Source organism: Schistocerca americana, chromosome 2 (assembly GCF_021461395.2).
Source record: "Schistocerca americana isolate TAMUIC-IGC-003095 chromosome 2, iqSchAmer2.1, whole genome shotgun sequence".
In the NCBI taxonomy this organism is placed as follows: domain Eukaryota; kingdom Metazoa; phylum Arthropoda; class Insecta; order Orthoptera; family Acrididae; genus Schistocerca; species Schistocerca americana.
This window is the reverse complement of record NC_060120.1, coordinates 714,079,316-714,102,489: the sequence shown is the minus strand read 5'-3', so window position 1 is coordinate 714,102,489 and position 23,174 is coordinate 714,079,316. Positions and strand designations below refer to the sequence as shown.

The 23,174-nt window shown below is 43.2% G+C and overlaps 1 protein-coding gene across 2 annotated transcripts in view; it reads right to left on the bottom strand.

The window, feature by feature from the left end:
* LOC124594444 (SWI/SNF-related matrix-associated actin-dependent regulator of chromatin subfamily A-like protein 1) overlaps positions 1-20,675 on the bottom strand; it is a 147,174-nt gene extending 126,499 nt beyond the window's left edge. The window contains exons 1-4 of one of the 2 annotated variants that reach the window (XM_047132819.1): positions 20,379-20,675; positions 17,064-17,177; positions 2,344-2,896; positions 475-587 (exon numbers count right to left, since the gene is read on the bottom strand). In XM_047132819.1, the coding sequence (XP_046988775.1) occupies positions 475-587; positions 2,344-2,896; positions 17,064-17,075 (678 nt within the window). In that variant the 5' untranslated portion in view covers positions 17,076-17,177; positions 20,379-20,675. The remainder of the gene's footprint in view (positions 1-474; positions 588-2,343; positions 2,897-17,063; positions 17,178-20,378) is intronic. The other variant, XM_047132820.1, reaches the window with a different exon arrangement.
* Between the last annotated feature and the right edge of the window lie 2,499 nt (positions 20,676-23,174).

Sequence of the window (23,174 nt, the reverse complement as noted above, 5' to 3'; positions counted from 1 at the left end):
TATTTTAAATTTAACATTTAATGCTGTTTAAGAACAGTAGGATTTGTGCTGACAGTGTTTCCCCTTTCTCTATATCTTCATGAACAATACGCAAACGGCATTATAGCCTATATGCACTCATCAGTATCATATGACTTACACAATTAAAATTAAGAAATCTGACACGCAGGCTGCCAAATTGGCATTAACTAAAGAAGTTTGTTCCCGCTTGTCAGCCGTTTTGATACAGGCATGAAATTGCTTAAATAAGTCTGCACTTATTATTAATTTTTTTAATGAATAATGCTGCCTAGGTTAGACAACCTATTTTTATTTACTGCAGTATTCCAGGTACTGGAATCATCAGATTTATAAATGAAATTAAAGTAGCATAAAAGTAAGAAATGTTATACATACACATATGAAAGCACATTGATAGAAATTGTAAAAAGCCATAAGAAACAAAATAATGTGGGAAAACTCTAAATATCCTACCCTTAAAACAATGTCTGGTAACTTTGATATAGACAAGTCAGGCTCCGCATCCAGTACTTTCAACAACAAATTGTGGTCTTTTATATGGAAACTCCATCTTTTGGAAGGTGCATCTGCAATTAATTACAATAATAACAAAGCACTCATTATCCATATTATTACATCATAATAAAATAATAACAAAGCACACATTAGCCATATTATAACATCATCATACAATAAAAAGTTCGATTTTTAATAGAAATTGTTGTTTGGGTAACAATCAATGAAAAAGCTAAGAATTTTGCATCTCATTGGTATGTGGGCCATTAGAGATGGAAATGATCACCATGTTACAATCTCACAAAGTTTCAGTATTGCAATGGAAGCACAGTTGTGACTGTGCCACAATACTGATGAATCCTAAACAGAAAAAAGATACATCTATAAACTAAATGACACACTTCTCAAAAGTGAACAATTATTCATAAAATTTGCAGCTATAGCTGTAGTCAGCTGAAGAGAAAGTCTGTAAAATTGGTAATGACAAAAGATCTACATTAACAATGAATTTACAGTAAGAACAAAGCAATGTTTTGGTTGTATCAGGACTTCACCAACAAAACTGAGGAACCATAGGTCACATATACATGATTACTTTTTGTTCAAAAACCATCTTTTTAATCTTATGTTTATAAGTTATGCAGGCAAGAAAGCCACAAAGCTCTGAAAATAGATAGAAACAATCATACACAAATTACTTTCTATTAAAAGAATATTTGAATAACTTAATAGATGTCCAAACAGTATGACTTGAAAACTCTTTATTACATGTTTGCTGCTCCCACAGCAATAACCATAAAACTCCTCAAATGACAAAATTTCTGCCATCAATGGTAGAAACTGATTGTAGTGCCTGCCTGGTGGGGGCAATGTGGGGAGGGGGGGGGGGGGGGGGAGAGCTATCAATCATGGCACGGTTCTATTTCTTGACATGGAATGTGCTTTGATTTGGACAATCAGCTCAGCTCTGGTAGCAACCGAAGCGATGTACACCACACTTGAATCATGCAAATGTGATGGTCACACAACAGCTCGGCCTATCCAATGTGCTCCAAAGCTGTCATTTAGCAGTGCTTCTGCATTGGCACTGAAATGAGAAATGGCTTTAACATGCTGGAAACAAAAGTTGCCATGCTCAATAAGTAATACTGTACCCAGCTGTTTTGTAGATTTGGTATGCATAAATTGTGGGTAAGCTGCTATAGAAAATTGTACTATCAGACGTATAGGTTTTGCAAAATGCTTACACATCATTCCATGGCAAACAAGCACAGAAAACATTTGCTGGTGATACCTAACAGGTATGATGCCTTAATGTTCCATAGTGAGGAAGTCTTCCACTACGTAATTTACACTTGTAGACAGCATGAGCATCTCTTCCGGTCTCCTTCTCCTCACCATAATTCATAATTATATCAGTGAACCTAAGTAACTGGCAGTATATTATGAATGTTAATAACTGGTTAGGCAGACTGAAGATTTAGAAACAGCACCACAAAATGATTATGATACACTGCTTTCATGACTAATTCACATCATTCCTATCTGTATCTACATTGTTGGCTGACAATTTGAATACTATGACACAGTATTGACTATTCCATGACATGAAAGCTGTTAATCTTTTGTTCTACTGCATCTCAGTGAAATGCTTGAGTGCCCAAACAAATGACAAAATTTACCTACATATAACCATTTTTGAGCCGTCCGTCTTCTGACTGATATGATGCAGCCCATCACGAATTCCTTTAATCCATTTTTAATTATTTATCTTAACAAATTACAGACAATGAAAGAAAGGGTTTTTTTTTGTTTCTTTTTACTTACCATATTTTGCACTTCCCATAGTTTTGAAAATGTCTATCATACGCTTATGGTAGCCAACATCTATAACAAACCTATCTTTTGAAACAAGTTTACAATATCCTGTAATTTTATTGGAAGATTGTGATTTGCCAAAAACGTTCTGATCATTGTCAGCACGCACGTTACTGTGGGCGGCATTATTAATCCACAGATCAGTAGAAGATGTACTGTTTTTATGTGAACTAGCTTGTATGTTACCATAAAAAGGCAACACTGTTTTAACTCCTTGAAGTCTGTTATCTCCTGTTTCAGAAGCTACTCTCTTAGGAGATTGTGCTTCAGGACATGGAACGGTACTTGATGAACTACGCTTCAATGTATCTTGTCCCACTGTGACCACATCTGAAGCCCTTTTATGATGGGTATCTGAGAAACTATTCTTATTATTTTGATAAACAGTTGCTGAGGCACTCTGCTGGTTCAAAAGTTTACTTCTTCTCAGTTCCTGTGCTCTTCGTTTGTTTTCTTCAATTCTCTGCAGCTGTTCCGGTGTCAATGTGGCCATGTCTAACAACTGAAAAAAAAATTACATTTGCACACTTAAATATCGCTTGAATAAGTAAATACATCTCCCCTGCCCAAAAACCTAAATGAGTGCTAAGGTCCATGAAGTCACTGATTAATGATTGGGTAAAGGGCCATAAGACTAATAACTAAATGTAACCCAGCCCACTATCAGGAAATATTTTAAAAAATTGGCACCCTTGAGTTCATCTATTAAAAAAAAAAAAGACTATATTACATGTGAATAGAAAGAACAAATAAAAAACTCACAACATCATTTTCCACAAAGGGTTAAAACTATGCAGTTATTTCCCCAAGGAGATTAGAGATTCAACTAGAACACATTTATCTAAAGAAGCAGTCACTGGGTACCTCATAAATAATGCATATGATTTAATAACAATATCAAACAGGAAAATCCAGGATGGAATCGAATAATATTATAAAGAAGAAGGTTGCTACTCACCACACAGGATTGCTGACAGGCACAACAAAAAGATTGTCACAAATAAGCTTTTAGCCCTACGTAAGGCCTTTGTCAAAAATAGATCTCTCTCTCTCTCTCACACACACACACACACACACAAAATCATGAAAACACAACTCACACACACATGATTGCAGTCTCTGGCAACTGAAGCCATACTGTGGGCAGCAGCACCATTGCATGATGGAAATGGTGACTGGGTGGGGCTAAGGAGGAGGCTGTGGTGGGGATGGCGACGAATAGTATGATAGAGATGGCAAACAGTGACTTCCTGCTGGGGAGCACACAAGGACAACGTGGAGAGGGTGTAGTCGGGAGATTAGACAGAGGGCAGGGGAGAGGTGGGAAGGAGAGGGGGATAGAGGAAAAGGGAAGAAGTAAAAAGACTGGGTGTGATGGTGAAATGAGGGTTGTGTAGTGCTGTAAAGGGAACAGGGAAGGGGCTGGATGGGTGAGGACAATGACTAGTGAAGGTTGAGGCCAGGAGTGTTCTGGGAACATAGGATATATTGCAGGGAAAGTTCTGACCTACAAATTCAGAAAAGCTGGTACTGGTGGGAAGGATCCATATGGCATAGGTTTTGAAGCAGTCACTGAAATGAAGGATGTCAAGTTTGGCAGTGTGCTCAGCAACAGGGTGGTCAAGTCGTTTCTTGGCCACAGTTTGTCAGTGGCCATTCATGTGGACAGATAGCTGGTTGGTTGTCATGACCACATAGAATGTAGCACAGTGGTTGCAACTTAGCTTGTAGATCACATGACTGGTTTCTCAGGTATCCCTGCCTTTGATGGGATAGGTAATGATTGTGACCGGACTGGAGTAGGTGGGGGTGAGAGGATGTATGGGACAGGTCTTGCATCTACATGGATAAGAGCCTTGAGGTAAGGGTTTGGGAGCAGGGGTCATGTAGGGATGAACAAGTATATTGTGTAGGTTCAGTGGACGGCGGAATACCACTATCGGAGGGGTGGAAAGGATATTGGGCAGGACATTTCTCATTTCATGGCACGACGAGAGGTAGTCAAAACCCTGGTTGAGAATGTAATTTAGTTGCTCCAGTCCTGGGAGGGGGTGGTGGGGGGGAGGGGGTTGCTGAATTGCAAGGGGAGTGCTCCTCTGTGGCCGGTCGGTGAAACTTTGGGAAGTGGTGGGAGACTGGAAAGATAAGGCACAAAAGATTGGTTTTTGTACAAGGATGGGAGGATTGTTATGGTTTGTGAAGGCTTCAGTGAGACCCTTGGTATAGTTTGAGGGGGAATGCTCATCACTGCAGATGCGATGACCACGAGTGGCTAGGTTGTATGGAAATGACTTCTTGGTATGGAATGGGTGGCAACTATCAAAGTGGAGGTATTTCTGCAGTTAGTGGGTTTGATGTGGATGGAGGTACTGATGTAGCCATCTTTGAGATGGAGGTCAACATCTAGGAAAGTGACTTGTTGGGATGAATAGGACCAGGTGAAACAAATGGGCGAGACGGGACCAGGTGAAGCAAATGGGGGAGAAGTTGTTGAGATTCTGATCCAGATTGCAAAGATGTCATCAATGAATCTAAACCAGGAGAAGGTTTAAGATTCTGGGTGTTTAGGAAGGATTCCTCCAGACGGTCCATGAATAGATTGGTATAGGATGGTGTCATGTGGGTGCCCATAACCATACCCCAGATTTGTTGGTAGGTAATGCCTTCAAAGGAAAAGTAATTGTGGGTGAGGATATAGTTGGTCATGGTGACAAGAAAGGCGGTTGTTAGCTTGGAATCCGTTGGGTGTTGGGAAAGGTAGTGTTCAATAGCGGTAAGGCCATGGGCATTAGGGACATTAATGTAAACAGAGGTGGCATCAATAGCCACAAGCAGGGCACCGTGTAGTAAAGGGACAGGAACTGTGGAGAGTTGGTAGAGTAAATGGTTGGTATCATTTATACAGGAGGGTAGGTTCTGAGTAATAGGCTGAATGTGTTGGTCTAGAAGAACAGAGATTCTCTCAGTGGAGGCACAGTAACAGGCCAAAATGGGGTCTCCTGGGTGGTTGGGTTTATGGACTTTAGGAAGCATGTAGGAGATAGGAGTGAAGGGAGTGGTAGGGGTGAGCAGAGAGATGGATTTCAGGGAGAGGTTCTGGGACGGACCTAAGGATTTGAGGAGTGACTGGAGATCTTGCTGGTTTTTGGAATGGAGTCATTGTGACTAGGTTTGTATGAGGATGTATCTGACAGCTGGTGGAGTCCTTCTGCCACATGATCTTGTATCTCATACTACGAACCCCTCCCAACCCCCTACTCTTTCTCCATTCTATCCCAGTTCACTCCCACTAATTCCACCTCATCCAGTCACATTGCCATTGCCCTTCCTCATATTTATCCACACTCAGACCTGCTAACCACAATAATAAATACATTTTTATTATTTATATCTTTTCTTTGATCTCATTGTGGCCACACACCAAGTTTAGTGAGTTTTCGCCTTTCGTTATCATCGACTCCTTCAGATTTTATCTTATTTCCCTGTTTTGCATCCGTTTCTTCCTCTTTTTCATACATAATTCTACATTATTTACGTATTTTTTTGTATTTTTTCCACCACCATGGATCCTTGCTCCAGTTTCCTTATCCCTAGCCCAAACCCAGTCCCTTATACTGTTCCTGCATCATTGCTTGGCTCATGGAATCCCACAAAATGGCCTTACCATCAAATTACCCATCTCCGGCTGCGATCCCTCCTTCCACAATGATCTCCATCTGTTCAGATTGCGCTAATCCTTAGCCCTCACCAACAATGCCCTGCAAAACCATATCGGCCAAGCCCAAACCTCCTTGCAGTACCTTCTCTCCATCTGCAAAATTCTCCTGCTATGCAATCCTAAGTTCCTGGAACCCATAACACACACAAACTCCTGCCATCCAGGAACTAGAGCAACACACACAACAAGCTCTCCACCCTGCTCAATTCCTACTCCTGCCTTGGAGTACCAGCGTGGACCACCTCAACAACAGCCTCCAAACCTCCCCCACGTCCCCTCATAGCTGACAAACCCTGTCCCGCAGGCCTACTATGAGGGTGGTTTGAAAAATTCTCAGAACAGAATAGAAAAAAAGTACTTACATAACTAAAACTTTTTTATCTTTCAATGTAGTCTCCTTGTAGATTAATGCACTTGGTCCAACAATGTTCCAGTGCCTTGATCCCATTTTGAAAATGAGTTTCCCCCAGGCCTGCAAAATAGTTGTCAACTCTGGCTATCAATTCTTCGTTTGAAGTGAATCTTAGTCCACCACGAAAAATTTTCAGTTTTGGGGAGAGATGGAAGTCTTATGGAGCCATATCAGGTGAATAAGGCAGGTGTGGCAACAATTCATACCTTAGTTCGTGTAATTTTGCCATGGCGACGACATGCGTCTGGGTGCGCGTCAAGAATTGCGGCACCTATCTTGCAGATAATTTTTTCATTTCAGATTCTTCAGTTAAAATGTGATATACCATTTCAGATGGCGTCTGGCAAGCACGAGCAATTTCACGCACTTTCAATCAGTGATCTTCCATGACCATTTTGTGCACTTTTGCAATAATTTCTGGAGTAGTGACACATCTTGGCCGACCACAGTGTGGATCATCATTTAAGCTCTCCCAACCAAATTTAAATTTATTTTGTCCACTTGGCAACAGGTGAATATGAAGGAGCAGAATCCCCTAGTGTATTCTGGAAATTGGCATGGATGTCCTTTGCTTTCATACCTTTCTTTACAAGGTACTTAACCAAGGCTTGAATCTTGATTTTTTTCCACCTTCACAAAGCACTACGCGTGAACAACAACAGAGCTACGTCAACGCCACAACTCTCTTCCAAGAGCACTGAAGTGGCACATGTTTACAGGCAACAGTCCAATGAATATCACGTGAACAACTCGTTGCGAGAACTTTTCAAACCACACTCGTACATTTACCCTGCCCTCCAAAACCCCCTCCCACCACCACCACACAGAATCCAGAAACTAAACAGACCTGAAACACACCTTTCCTCCAGAAGCCTTAGTCCCACAGAAATATCAGTTCTTACCAGAAACCTCACCTTTTGCCCCACTCCCAAATTCAATCATGCAGGACTTGTTAAAGACCTTCTCCCAGTCCCTACAATGGAAACACTTTTTTGCCACCAGCCCTATCAATCATTCTACCAAAGACCAATGTTGAACCCTGCCTAACTCAGTTCACTCCTCCACCCAACTGTGATCGATCCCCACTGCCCCCAAATCACCCCCTATTAACTTTCCAGAATTTCTTAACCTCAAACTTTGCTTCACCATAATTTCCCAAATCAACATGCAAACTAACCTTACATTTGCAAAAAGAACTGCAGTCCACCTTCTAAAAACTGATCCTGACCCTATAATCCTACCTGTGAACAAAGGCTCCACCATTGTTGTTTTGAACCGCTATGATTACCTGTAGAAGGACTCCACCAGCTGTCAGATACATCCTCCCAGAAACCTCGCCACAAAGACCCCATTCCAGAAATTCAGCAGGATCTCTAGTCACTCCTCAAATCCTTAGGCCCAGCCCAGAACGTCTCCCCAGAGTCCATCTCCCTGATTAACCCTACCACTCCCCGCACTCATATCTCCTAAATGCTTCCTGAAGTCCATAAACCTAACCACCCAGGACGTCCCATGGTGGCCAGTTACTGTGCCCCCACTGAGAGAATCTCTGCTCTTATAGTCCAAAACATTCAGCCTATTACCCGGAACCTACCCTCCTGTATAAAAGATACCAACCATTTCCTCCACTGCCTCTCCACAGTTCCTGTCCCTTTACTAGACGGTGCCCTGCTCATCACTATTGATGCCTCCTCCCTGTGCACTAACATCCCTAATGCCCATGACCTTACCACTATTGAACACTACCTTTCCCAATGCCCAGCGGGTTCTAAACCGACAACATCCTTCCTAATCACCATGACCAACTATATCCTCACCCACAATTACTTCTCCTTGGAAGACATTACATACAAACAAACCCAGGGTACGGCTGTGGGCACCTGCATGGCACCATCTGCCAATCTATTCATGAACCATCAAGAGGAATCCTTCCTAAACACCCGGAATCCTAAACCCACTCCTGGTTCAGATTCATTGATGACATCTTTGTGATATGGATCGAGGGTGAGGTACCCTATCCACATTCCTCCAGAACCTTAACAACATCACCCCCATTTGCTTCACCTGGTCCTACTGTAGTGTCACGGAATAGTAAAGAGTTGGAAACGTGGAATATTGTCAATGTTTTGTTGCCTATACCGAGAGCCAGAGGCGGTAGGTTAGCCAAGAGGTAAGAGGATTGCACATGTATCGGAATGTGTTGCCACGCAGGGGCAATGGCCTGGTTACACACAACAAGCCAGATAGAATTGCTTAGCACGCGGGTTAGTGTTAGACGGAGACTTTCGTAGAGTGTAAGACAGAGGTACAGCGTCAGCTGTACTGCATTACAGGGTTATTACAAATGATTGAAGTGATTTCACAGCTCCACAATAACTTTATTATTTGAGATATTTTCACAATGCTTTGCACACACATACAAAAACTCAAAAACGTTTTTTTAGGCATTCACAAATGTTCGATATGTGCCCCTTTAGTGATTCGGCAGACATCAAGCCGATAATCAAGTTCCTCCCACACTCGGCGCAGCATGTCCCCATCAATGAGTTCGAAAGCATCGTTGATGCGAGCTCGCAGTTCTGGCACGTTTCTTGGTAGAGGAGGTTTAAACACTGAATCTTTCACATAACCCCACAGAAAGAAATCGCATGGGGTTAAGTCGGGAGAGCGTGGAGGCCATGACACGAATTGCTGATCATGATCTCCACCACGACCGATCCATCGGTTTTCCAATCCCCTGTTTAAGAAATGCCGAACATCATGATGGAAGTGCGGTGGAGCACCATCCTGTTGAAAGATGAAGTCGGCGCTGTCGGTCTCCAGTTGTGGCATGAGCCAATTTTCCAGCATGTCCAGATACACGTGTCCTGTAACGTTTTTTTCGCAGAAGAAAAAGGCACCGTAAACTTTAAACCGTGAGATTGCACAAAACACGTTAACTTTTGGTGAACAGCGAATTTGCTGCACGAATGCGTGAGGATTCTCTACCGCCGAGATTCGCACACTGTGTCTGTTCACTTCACCATTAAGAAAAAATGTTGCTTCATCACTGAAAACAAGTTTCGCACTGAACGCATCCTCTTCCATGAGCTGTTGCAACCGCGCCGAAAATTCAAAGCGTTTGACTTTGTCATCGGGTGTCAGGGCTTGTAGCAATTGTAAACAGTAAGGCTTCTGCTTTAGCCTTTTCTGTAAGATTTTCCAAACCGTCGGCTGTGGTACGTTTAGCTCCCTGCTTACTTTATTCGTCGACTTCCGCGGGCTACGCGTGAAACTTGCCCGCACGCGTTCAACCGTTTCTTCGCTCACTGCAGGCCGACCCGTTGATTTCCCCTTACAGAGGCATCCAGAAGCTTTAAACTGCACAAACCATCGCCGAATGGAGTTAGCAGTTGGTGGATCTTTGTCGAACTTCATCCTGATGTGTCGTTGCACTGTTATGACTGACTGATGTGAGTGCATTTCAAGCACGACATACGCTTTCTCGGCTCCTGTCGCCATTTTGTCTCACTGCGCTCTCGAGCGCTCTGGCAGCAGAAACCTGAAGTGCGGCTTCAGCGGAACAAAACTTTATGAGTTTTTCTACGTATCTGTAGTGTGTCGTGACCATATGTCAATGAATGGAGCTACAGTGAATTTATGAAATCGCTTCAATCATTTGTAATAGCCCTGTACATAACTTCGCATAAGTCTGCCGTAACAACATGTAACTCTGTCGCAAGAACACCTAAGGGGCGAGTACGACAGATGAATCAGCAGTATAAGTGGAATGAATGCGTTCATAACAAACGAGCATGATGTCAGGACGTTGCTCGTGCTTCCTTTAAATACGCCAGCTTTGATAGCAACATGGCACTCGCAGTTAGACTTGCAGTTAGATGTGTACTGGGTCGCTGCGTAGCGCTCAGCTCGGTGATCAACATGTTAATCTTTATTAAGGAGATATTGCAGTAAGGGTGGCCCATCCAGCAGCAGACATGAGGGGACAGTACCAGCTCTGATCCTCTCTGCTGCCACTGTCAATCATCAACCCAGGATTAGCAGACATCGCGGCAGACTCGCTTACCGCCAATGCTGACCACATCAGTGAGCCGTCGTCAAGATCGTGCGGGGCCTTGGCCCTGTGCAGCCGCCGTCACAACCAGGTGAGCCGACGACGCTGGGGAATTGCAGCCAGTCCACCCGTCCACTGCAGACGAGCCACCAGGAGGAGCAGGGAAGAAGACGGGGTGGGATAGAGTACACTCCGCACTACAAGAACGCCTCTTATGCCGACAGCGCCAGGACTCCAACCAGGAGCCTCCTACGGGCAGAGGCCTGCTGTCCGCCACCGAGCCGGCCGGCCAGCCGGGTGCCGCCAGCCAGGCATGGCCGAAGTAAGGGCATTCTATTGCTACGTCACAGCACGTGGCGCTGCGCTAGCAAGACTAGTGCGGCCCGGAGCTGGTGTCATCACTCCGAGTCAGCGAGGACTCGGGGAAGGTCGTTGATATCACCAAGCTCAGCTAGCCTGTGTTACACAGGCCACATTGTACTCGGCAGGAATAAAGGTGTCATGAATTAATAATGTTTCTTTGGCTTTCTGACACGTTCACAGTCATTTCCTAGCGTCCTGTCAACTGGAGAGGTCACCGCTCGGCTTCCAGTCCACCGTAGGCGACCGGGACCACCGGGGTGCCTACACTACTCAACCCAACAAGCCACCTCCCTAAATGTTGACCCTCACTTCAAAGATGGCTACATCAGTACTTCCATCCATATCAAACCTACCAGTAATACCTCCACTTCGACAGCTGCCACCCGTTCCACACCAAGAAGTCCTTTCCATACAGCCTAGCTACCGATGGTGATGAGCGGTCTCTCTCAAAATATAGCAAAGGTCTTACTGAAGACTTCACAGACCGTAATTATTTTCCCAACCTTATACAAAACCAAATCTCCCATGCCTTATCTTTCCAGTCTCTCACCACTTCTCAACATCTCACTGTCTGGCCACAGATGAGGATTCCCCTCGTAATTCAGTACCGCCCAGGACTGGAGCAACTGAATTACATTCTCAACCAGGGTTTTGACTACCTCTCGTCATGCCCTGAAATGAGAAATCTCCTGTCCACTATCCTTCCCACCCCTCCCACAATGGTATTACACCATCCAATAAACCTACACAATGTACTTGTCCATCCCTACACAACCCCTGCTCCCACCCCTTTACCTCATGGCTATTATCCCTGTAGTAGACCTAGATGCAAGACCTGTCCCATACATCCTCCCACCACCACCTACACCAGTCCGGTCACAAACATTACCCACCCCATCAAAGGCAGGGCTACATGTGAAACCAGTCATGTGACCTACAAGCTAAGCTGCAACCATTGTGCTGCATTTTATGTGGGCATGACAACCAATAAACTGTCTGTTCACGTGAGTGGTCACCAACAAACTATGGTAAGAAACAAGTGGACCACCCTGTTGCTGAGCACACTGCCAAACATGACATCCTTCATTTCAATGACTGCATCACAGCCTGTGCCATATGGATCCTTCCCACCAGTACCAGCTTTTCCGAACTGCACAGGTGGAAACTTTCCCCACATCCCTGTAACCATCCTGGCCTCGACCTTCGTTAAGTCATTGTCCTCACTCATTCAGTCCCTTCCCTGTTCCCTTTACAGCACTACACAACCCTCATTTCACCATCGCACCCAGTCTTTTTACTTCCCCCTTTTCCACTATCTCCCCCCCCCCCTCTCCTCCCCCTTGCCCACTGTCTAATCTCCCGACTGCACTCTCTCCACCTCATCCCTGTGCACTCCCCAGCAGTACTCCAATGTTCGCCACCCTTACCCTATTATCCCTCCCACTCCCCGCCGCAGCCTCCTCCTTACCCCCACCCCGTCACCTCTCCCATCATGCAATGGTGCTGCTGCTCGCAATGTGGCTTCAGTTGCCAGAGACTGCAGTCAAGTGTGTGTGTGTGTGTGTGTGTGTGTGTGTGTGTGTGGTCTATTGTTGACGAAGGCCTTACTGGATGAAAGTTTATTTGTGACAGTCCTTGTGTTGTGCCTATCTGTGACTCAGCGCCTCTGCCATATGTTTAGTAGCAACTTTCTTTTTCATAATATTAACCCTTTAACTGCTCTGGATGTGTTAACGCGTGCGCCTTTGTACCTGTCCCTGTGTGCTCTGAACGTGTTTACATGTAGACACGTTCGGAGTACCAGGTAGAAGTACTGGTGGCACGCGTAAACACGTTCAGAGCACACAGGGACAGGTACATAGGTGCATGTGTTAACACATCCAGAGCAGTTAAAGGGTTAATAATAATAATAGTAATTGTAACAGTATAAGAAACAGCAATAATAATAATAATAATAATAATAATAATAATAAGCAGTGATTGCTAGTGAACAATATTAATTTCTCAACATTCTTCTGAGTTCAACATACCTATCATGCTGACTCACTTTTTAGAAACACAGATGAGAAGAAATGGTAGAAGGAACAGAGGTGTTGCAGAATGGTCAGGATCCTAAAGTCATCTGTAAACATGTGGGGTGTGTGCAGTGAACAATGTTGAGAGACTACATGAGAGTCTACAATTCTTTTTTTTTTTCATTCAAGCTAACTTCTTCCAAGTGTGTACAACATAAGATAATTTTACAATAGGTATGATCAATGAGATAGTGCATTTGTTAAGATAGATTCTGGAGGATGGGCATTTACTGTACGTCAACAAGACGGCGACCAATGATCTGTCCTCTCACCATTTCACAGGTGTGCACATTCATATGCCTGGATATGGCACAGGAAAGTGTGATAGGACCCATGCTATTCATGGCATGGCAGACCATATTAACAGTAAGCTCAGACTTTTTGCAGATGATGCATTTATCTGTAACAAAAGATACTGGGAAAAAGCAATTACTCTACTAAGGAACTTGCTTACAAAGGACTCACACATCTCATCTTAAATTATTACTCAGTGCGTGAGAGACATCCCACAGAGAACTAACAAGGGAACTGAATGTATCTAAGTAAGGTTCAGATGATCATAGGTTTCTTACATCAACAGGAGAGTGCCACTGAGACTCTTTAAAGATAGACATCAATTTTCTCCGAAAGCCTTCTTACAAGTTTCAAGAAACAGTATTAAGAGAGTAATCAAGGAATATACTACAGCCTCTAGTATATCACTCCCATAGTTATCATGCAGATGATAGTAGGCTAACTACTGTCCACACAGAGATATTTAAGAAAGCATTCTACCCACAGTTTGAAGAAAAATGAATACACAGTAAAATAGGGAAGTGGTCTCTGCCACAAACTTCACAATGATTTTTCAGAGCACAGATGCACACATGACTGATGTTTTCCTTGTAAAGAGTTGATAGTTCCTATATCATTGCAGAATGATCCTCTGTAAGAATAAATCACCACTGCCACCAGGACTACTGTGCTACAACATCATGAGACCCCCCCCCCCCCCCACACGCACACACACACACACAAATTGAGTGGGTGCCCCTGAGATGATAAATTCTGTATTACACTAGATTTCAGCTTACACGCCAGTCCACGTACACATAAAAAAACTAATTTCTTAAACAACCCCTCATTCTTTTGAAGTACAAGAAGTATATGCATGGCAGTATTCATTCCACTACTCTTAGCTGCAGAAGTGTCATGAAGAGGACTGGTCACAGGATTGTCTGTTGCTTGGGGATTGATGCCCCTTAGATGTCACACGTGTCCTAATGGGAGGTTTTAGTTGAGTTCTACAGAGCTCACTTTGCTTCCAATTACACACAGATTAAATCATAAGGTGGCTATTCGTAAAGTAAGTTCTAGTTATTTAAAAAAATGTGAATGAAGTTACAGAATTTGTTTTACAACACTGCAAAAGTACACACTTTAATAATTTATTTTTCCACATAGTTTCCAGCTGCACTGAGACATCTGTTGTAGCATGTGAAGAGCTTTGACGTTCTGCAATCACAAAATTCTTTCGCCTTTGACTGAAGCCATCCTACAGCCCTGACTTTCAACTCTCTGTCATTGCCAACATAAAAAAATATAAAGGTAAACTAGGGGGATGATAAAGTCAACAAGCATCCATTTCACTGCCACTTGCTTAATTGCATTGATCGCTCAACTGGTGGTCGTGATTCTGGATGTGGGGCATTAAACAGCTTAGTGATCAGTGTCCTTACAAAGAGTCAGCAAGCCATTCTTTTGAGGGGAGGGAGGAGGGGGGGTGGGTGTAAAGGGACCAAACTACAGGGTAGGGTCACCAGTCCCTTTTCGCTGACGCAAACAATGTTCAAGATAAAATAACTCCCAAAATTCGTCTGGGAAAGTAAATGGGTGTAAAAGGAGTGGGAAACCACACCAAAGGAGAAAATGAAAGAAATGTACAAAAAAAGGAGGGCGTACACAACAAGGAAAAATAGAGGAGGGTTTTAAAATCATAGAGCAAATGGTCTGGGCTGGCTGATCACAAGAATAAAAAGGATGAGCCAGCCACTCTGTAACACACTAAAATGTCCATCCTAAAGGGCAAGGTGAGATGAACACACATAGGGAAAAGACGAAAACAAGGCAAACAAAATGCAAAGAAAGGGTGACAGAGAGTTAAAATGGAGGAAGAGTGGAGGCCTTGGAGAGAAGGCTAGACACCCACCCTTAGATTGCCTGATAAAAACCCCACAAATAAAACATAAAACTACATCTGCTGTTGAGGCATTGTCATCCAGCACCATAGGTAGCGTGCTGGGAAGGTTAAGAGTCCACCGCACAGTGGCTAAAATTGGGCAGTCCAACAAGATGTGGACAACAGTCATATGGGAGCCATAGTGACACTGAGGTGGGTCCTCACGATGGAGAAGGTGACCATGTGTTAGCCACGTAAGACCAATGTGGAGCCAGCAAAGGACAACAGATTCCCTGCCAGTGGCTCACATGGATAACCGCCACACATTCGTTGTCTCCTTGATAAGACGGAGTTTATTTGGCATCGCAAAAACTTTGCGGCAGAAGACCAATCGCAAATCTGTTTCCGCCAGGCCAATCTCCAGAGATGGTTTACTGGTAACTGTTTGGCCAGGTGGTCAACAAGCTCATCCCGACATGTCCTGAGGTCCAAATGAAGGCCACTGAACGTCCACTGTTGCAGAGGACATAAAGAGACTCCTGGATAGGCATTACCAAAGGATATCGAGGGAAGCACTGGTTGAGAGGTTGAAGGCTGTTTAAGGAGTCAGGAGGACACACTGACGCAGGAGCGGATATACTCAAGAATGCAATAGATGGCTACCAACTCTGCAGTGAAAACACTGCACCCTTCCAGCAAGGAGCGCTGTTCTGTATTGTAGTGTAGTGTAGGCGAACCCAATAGACCATCGACCACTGATCCATCTGTGTAGACTATTTCTGAGCCCTCAAACTCACAAATAAGAGAGAGAAATTGCCAGCGGAGGGCTTGAGAGGGAAAGGAGCCTTTTGGGTCGTGTGATAGGTCCACCGAAGCCGTGGCTGAGTTATGAACCATGGGAGTGTACGTAAGTGGACCCACAGAAAAGGTGGTAGAGGGGAAGCGTCAACTTCAGTAAGACGCAACCAGACATGGATTTCAAGGGGATTCCCAGTTCTGGGCCGCCTTTGTGGGAGACGTATTACTGTTTTCGGGAAAATGAGATGGTAGTTTGGATGGTGATCCTGGAGCAGTGTGTCTGGCCGCAGACAAGCTGACTCCCATTCCCACAGAGAGAATAGAAAATTGTAAACCTTCCCATTATACAAGAAGAAGCGGGGCCTTGTCATCTCCACAGTCCTATGGAACATCTGAAAGTCAGGAGCTTGTCTGGGTGACGCAGTGACAGCAAAAACAGCTAAAATCTGAGCCATGTCTTTAGGCGTGTCCACCAAGACCCCATTTCTCAACAAGGCCATAAGGTGAGGTGTAGTGCACTTCCTGAAATCTGCCTTATTGAGTCCCAAACACATGGAGTGAAAGTGGACCGATAACTGGAAGCTACAGATTCCTTACAGGACTTCCTCTTCTATTCTTTTATCACTTGCCTCGCTTGTGCTCTTGAAAACATGAAGGCACAAAGGTTTTCTGTAGTTGGATGGTGTTTGAAGTGCCACAAAGCTGTGTATCGGGCTCTGCTTTCCGAGCAACATTCTATCAAGGTGCACGCCGCCATCTGAGGTGGTTGCTAGATTGGGTTCCAAAAGGTTCCTTCTCCTCTCTTGTTTTTCATGAAAGTGCTATTGTAGATTAGTGCCTGTTGCTATAATTAAGAGCTTTCTTCTTGAGTGGACTGACCAACTGAGATCTTTTTGTGTATGTACTACCTGATGTTACACCTACCCCATCAGGAGCAGATGTGAATTAATGTCATTCCATAGGGATCCCAAGAGCCACTAGGGAAACAAGCATTGACCCAGGTAGGGCCCTGGCTTGTTAGCCTTACACAACTGGCAAAGTAGGGGAAGGGGGGGTTTTCAAGTGCCTCAGAGGTTGACCTATTGATTTACCTCAACAGCCATTCACCCCATCAACATGCAGCACACCATAAGACTGAGGTTTTTCTTGGATAGAGATGTGTATCTTCCTTCCAGTCCAGGTGGTGAAGTGAAGGCCTCCATTCTCTGAAACACACAACATTCCACCGTTGCTTTCGCAGAGGGAAGGAACACTAACCAAACGACACTTTGAAAAATCTTCAACAACTTGTGGGAAAATCTATCACCATCTCCATCAAAGTCTAGATTTAAGGTGACATATGTTTCCACAACACGAGGTCTGGTGGCACTGACTATTCCCCAGCTCAGGGAAACCCAGGGTTAAAAACATAACCCTACCATCTCTAAGTTGTGGGGTACTCTTTGTCAGGCTCCTCTGCTGAGACTGTCCAGCTTGCCAGAAGCTATGTTACTGCTGGCACAGCCCTCAGTGTCACTGAGGCAGGCAAACCCTCCCACCTGGTGTTGGACGAGCCTATGATAAGGCTGTACCCCACGAGAGTTGACCACTCAAGCCACAATTTAGTGAAGAACTGTCATCTCTTGGTCCACTCTCAAATTATTGATATTCTACACTGTTAACTTCATTCCACTCACATTGGGAAATAAACAATTTTACCTTAAACCTTTGGCACAATTTAAGAGGAAATCAAAAAACAAACCTGTGCTGAGGTGGACTGTAACAAACAGCATAGTATAGCCTACAACCCTCTAGTACCCACAAATATTTACCTACTGAAGTTAATCACAAGTTGTTTTTCTTTTAACACTGTCTTTACATTTCCCATTGCTAGAAATGCTGCCTGTCCATGGATCTGTAGTTAGTCACCACTTTGACATTTCCTTAGACAAACTATTTTATTGGTAGCTGAAGATCTGATGCAGGTATCAAGATATAAAGGCAACTCTTCCAGCAACTGTCACAAGTGTAATCATACCATCTATAGTGTTACTCTGGTGGATTCTATTTGTAACAAATGGAACTCTGGTATACAATATTGTGAATAAACTCCATTGTTTCAGCGTGGCAATGACTTGAGATCTGTGACTTGTGCAAACAGGACTTCAAACAGTTTTGCAATTAGGCATGGGTACAGGCCTTCAATCATGAAAAATTTACAATAACACCTACCACAAATTAACCAGTTATCAGGAGCTAGCAATAGCTATACTACAGGCATTGCAAGCATTTGCTAATGTTGCAGATACATTTCTCGCACTACCCCTGTTTATGGCTTTTTAAATACGGTATTTAATGAACAACATGGAGAATGGGATGCTTACCGCCAACAATTGCAGTAGCTATATTTTACAGCTCGTTAAATTTCTGTGATTTCTGATATTGAAAGAAGAAAAGTTATATTCTTGCGATGAAATCCTGAATTGTATAAGCTAATACAAAAACCAGAGCCATTAATGAACTTGGCAGAACTTCAGTTTTCTACAGTGCTTTCTTTATTGCAATAACATTTTTCAATAGAGAAACAAATTATTGCAGCCACCTGCTAGATAACCATGCATGTTAAGGCACTGTTTCTGGGACAGGGAGGTGCACTGTCCACGGTATGAATCCATCCTGCGGATTATTAATGACGAGGGTCAGTGTCACAGCATGCCTGGATGTGGCTTTTAGGTGGTTTCCCACATCTGCCTACATGAATACTGGGCTGGTGCCCAAGTCATGCTTCAGTTACATGCTTTGTAAACATTTGAAAATCTTTCACAAACTTTTATGACTCACGTTATGCAGACAGTTGGGATACACACATTTTGTCCCAAGGGTAAGGGGATGGTGACAGGAAGGGCATCTAGCCATCCTTCACAATTAATCAAGGCAAATCCATTCACGACTATGCCAATCTCACGCAGATGTGGGACTAAGGCACAAGACAAAGACAAGAAACAAATTGTTGCAGCCAAGTCAGAAACCTGGCAGTGAAAAATGGGCCGCAATCAATCACATGTGAACTGGGCTTACAGTGATGTGGACAGGACTATGTGGACACACTAATCAGGGACGTTACAGTGTGGTTTACACCCCAACTCTAAAGTAAGGAACCAAGTACAGGCGAAATCAGATCTGTTTCTGTTGGAAATCATGCAATTAGCTCAAGTCCACGAAACTGTCCACATAACCCAGAGCTCATTTCTGATGGAGGAAGATGTTGCGACAGTCAACTGTCTGGACTCATTACGCAGGACATAATGCCAGCTTCAGCAGGACCCCTGCCACCCTGTAATGTCATAGGCAAACACACTAGCTATGACATGTTGTGTCATCAGGAGCAGTGTCATTGCCTGATTGTAAAGAGTTTCCTTCGCCACACACACAGCACGTGCCTACAGCAGCGAGTGATATGCCTCAGGTGTGACAAAATGGACACTTGGAAGAGGTATGTTGTAGCAGCTTCAGTGCAGATACACCCCAACCTATGGAAGGGATTCAAGTGAATCAGCAATCCACAGAAATGTCAGTTTCTCGAATCACAATCTAGTAACTGTACTTCGTTGCTGTAATATGGCTGATCAAGCTAGACATTATGAAGTGGGCGATACCAGCTATTAATAACTGTCGCGATACATGATTTTCTAGACTTCTGAAACGCAATTTACATCACTGCATCTTCCGAGCTATATTGTCCAATACAAAATCACGAGTAACTGTAAAACTCAGTAGAATGTTTAGCTGGCACAGCAAATTTCAAAAGCTACATTGTAAACAAGCTCCTATACTCATGGTTTTTTCGATCTTGACTTCTTCTGTTAAAAGCCAACTACACAATTTAGATGTGCACAAGGACAGAAAGCTGTATATACTATATTTATATACACTGTATAACAATACGCGCTGTAATTAGTCTAAGCTTGTATTTGGGATCCCAATGGGAGCAATATGTAGGATGCTATAGTATTTTCTTCACTAAAACGGATTCTTAATTTTTTGTAAGTAAGCTTTCCCGTCCACGACGAGAGCATTAGAAACGCAATTCTAGCTTGAATGTCATAAGAAACGGGACGGGAAATTACTGTTACCTTTACAAATGAACCATCCCCGCGTTCGCCTTCATTTACTCGACGGAGCTTTAAAAAAATATAGGGGTGGACGAACGGGAGTTTGAAAACATGTTACCGAACCAATATCCGATGACTTAATTATTGCGCTGCCTCGCACAGTAATGACTTTCAAGACTTGACGACAAGTATCCCTTTACTTCGGCACACGTAATCAGGATTGAACTAAACGATGATTTAGTTCACAATCACTTATCACAAGCGTAATGAAAGTTGCAAGTGCAAACTAACAGAGGTCTGTACAACCAAGCTTACCTACAAGAAATTATTACAGTTCTGAAATGTTTAAGTCATCGTCAACTTTCAAATGGTTGTTGACATGTTAAGAGTCATTTTGATAGATGTGTTGATGTTTAAGCTGCTTTAACGCACAAACTTCTTGTGACACCACCCGAAAGTTAAAAAACATTAACACTTTGATTCACTTCATAACGATTTCCAAACAGGTGTCCCACTGATCTGACACATTGTACACATTACACAAAACATTGGTACACAAAACAACGCATTTAAACACACCAGAGATTTAAATATTACTAGCAGAAAATGTCAACGATACTATACGTCATGTCAGTACAGTAACCGCCACAAACGTAGGCCACCTTCCCAATGTCCTTGAAAACTTGTACATAACCCTCCGTGCTTGCCTGTAGAGACAGTGTTCTTCTTCGGCACGACAGCGCAGGAGTATGCACAGTATCACCCAAGGGAAAATCCGTGCAATACGCACGTTTATTTATATATAAAAGCCGATTTCGGAATTTTCTTTTGTGTGAGATCACATGTAGAAGAACGGTGTACCGATTTGAAGCTCTAGATTCACTTATTTTACTGTTCCCGTCGCTTCTGCATAGTCTTTCATTAATTGTACCAATACCCGTTTGTATTGTGATATATTGTGAAACATCAAACTTTCGTGAGTGGTGCGATAAAATCGTACTGTTATTGTCAATTATAGGCTTAAAGTTAATTTTACTCTTTTAAGATTTTTGAAAACAGTAGGCTTATCCTCGTTCGAAACATATGTTTTCTAATGTCATTGAACAATTATGTGAGAAACAGGTTATTTTTGAAAATTTTCGGTCGCTTACAACACTACATTTTCGTAAGTTACCGTACCGGTACGAGTAGTTTGGATACATAATTTATTTCGTAGCAAATCAGCGTTTCTGGTTCGCAGTTCTGCCAAAGAATACATTGTATCTGAATTTCAATGTATATCAGTGCCACTAAAGGTGCGTTTTCCAGAATTTTCGGAAGCTAGCATTGTTCTTTGCATAGTCTACAAGCAATTTGCAGTAAATCGGGGTTTTTGATTTAGTTAGTGTAGTAGAGATTCTAGCTAACATATTATGTTGCATCTCGTTTTTCCTTAAAGAGAAGTTGCCCTATATATTGTCTGCATTTATCGTAAATTAACTCTGCATTCGAGTTTGCAAACAACTGTAATTAACCTAAAAACGTTTTAGGAAACTAGAAATTTTTACCACAAACTTTTGTCTTGGCTTAATAGAAATCTGGTTTTGTGTATTTGCTTCAGTTCTTATAGGAAAATACCAACTTTTAGCTCAAGAGATTAAAAGATAATCAACGGGCTTAATTTTGAGTTATTTTTTATTAGCTTGTAATACATTGCACCAGCCAAAATAAAGCCCCACTGTGAATGCTGTCCTCAAGCATGGGATAAATTGGTTGACATTCATAGGCAGCTACAAATCGCCCTGACTTGTGTCAAACGATTGACTGTTGCTTTGAATCGATGTATTGGAAGAGCTCCCGAGAGTCATGTACCTGTGATACCGGTACCAGAGGTACTTCAAGTACTATCTTCTCCTGTGGATCCTGTCACCTCTGCAGAAAGTAAAGGATCTGCCATTACTCGTTCACCTGAATGTGAGTGGCTTGTCAATGATAGACCTAGGCATTCTGTACAGGGTGGATGGGGACCAGGGAGGACTCAGAGTGTCGCACCAATCGCGCTAACCAAAGAGTTTGAGATCCAAACCTGTTTTGTCTGGTATGAAGAGGAGGCAAACACAAAATGGAGGGGTCTATTAATTGTCAGCAGTTCGAACATCCGGCAAATAATAGTACCCCTAAGCGAAATAGCAGCAAGGGACAGGAAAGGACACCATGTGCACTCAGTGTGTATGCCTGGGGACCTCATTCAACATGTTTACGAGGCTATTCCAGGATTCATTGAGGGAACAGGGTGCAACCGTCTGCAAATCGTGGCACACGTTGAAACATATGATGTGTGCCATCTGGGCTCTTTGGTCAAATGTGGGTCATTCCAGTGACTGGCAGAGAAGGTTGCGAAGACCACCCTTGTGCATAGATTTTCAACGAAGCTCACAGTTTGCACCATAGACCCCTGAACTGATCATGGCCCTTTGGTTCTGAGTCAAGTGGAAGGAACGAACAAGAGGCTTTGAAGGTACTGTGATGAGCTAGACTACGACTACATGGACTTGCGCCATAGGGTTGAAAACTATAGGGTTCCCCTAAATGGGTCAAGGATTTGTTAGATTCGGTGACTCTCCATCCAATCCAGATAACGATAGCTATAGGTAACCTAGAAGTATCAGTGTAAGATGGAATGAAATGCCTCCCACAGGTGAGAGTATTAAAATCCTAATGCTAAAGTGCCGAAGCATTTGCAACATATTGACAGAGTTTGAAACGCTCATGAAAAGCAGTGAAGCTTACATGATACTGGTTGTATCAAAAAGAATAATTTGGTTTAAAAAATGATAACTATAATGTTATTTTATGTATGTGCAAGAACAACATACTGTTGGAAAGAGAAAACTTCGAGTTTTACATGGTTCCCGCCAGGCAGCAGCAGTGTGTGCCACTTCAGTTCTAGTAACAATAGTGTCAGAACAATAGAAAGCATTTTGTGTTTACGTTTTGCGCAGTGTGGGTCAGTAACAACTGTCCAGTGTGGCTCTCATACTGGGTATGGTGTGGATCTACCTACAGCACAAAATATTAGATGATGCCATGAACAATTCCGAGAAACAGGTTGTTTGTGTAAAGGAAAATCGC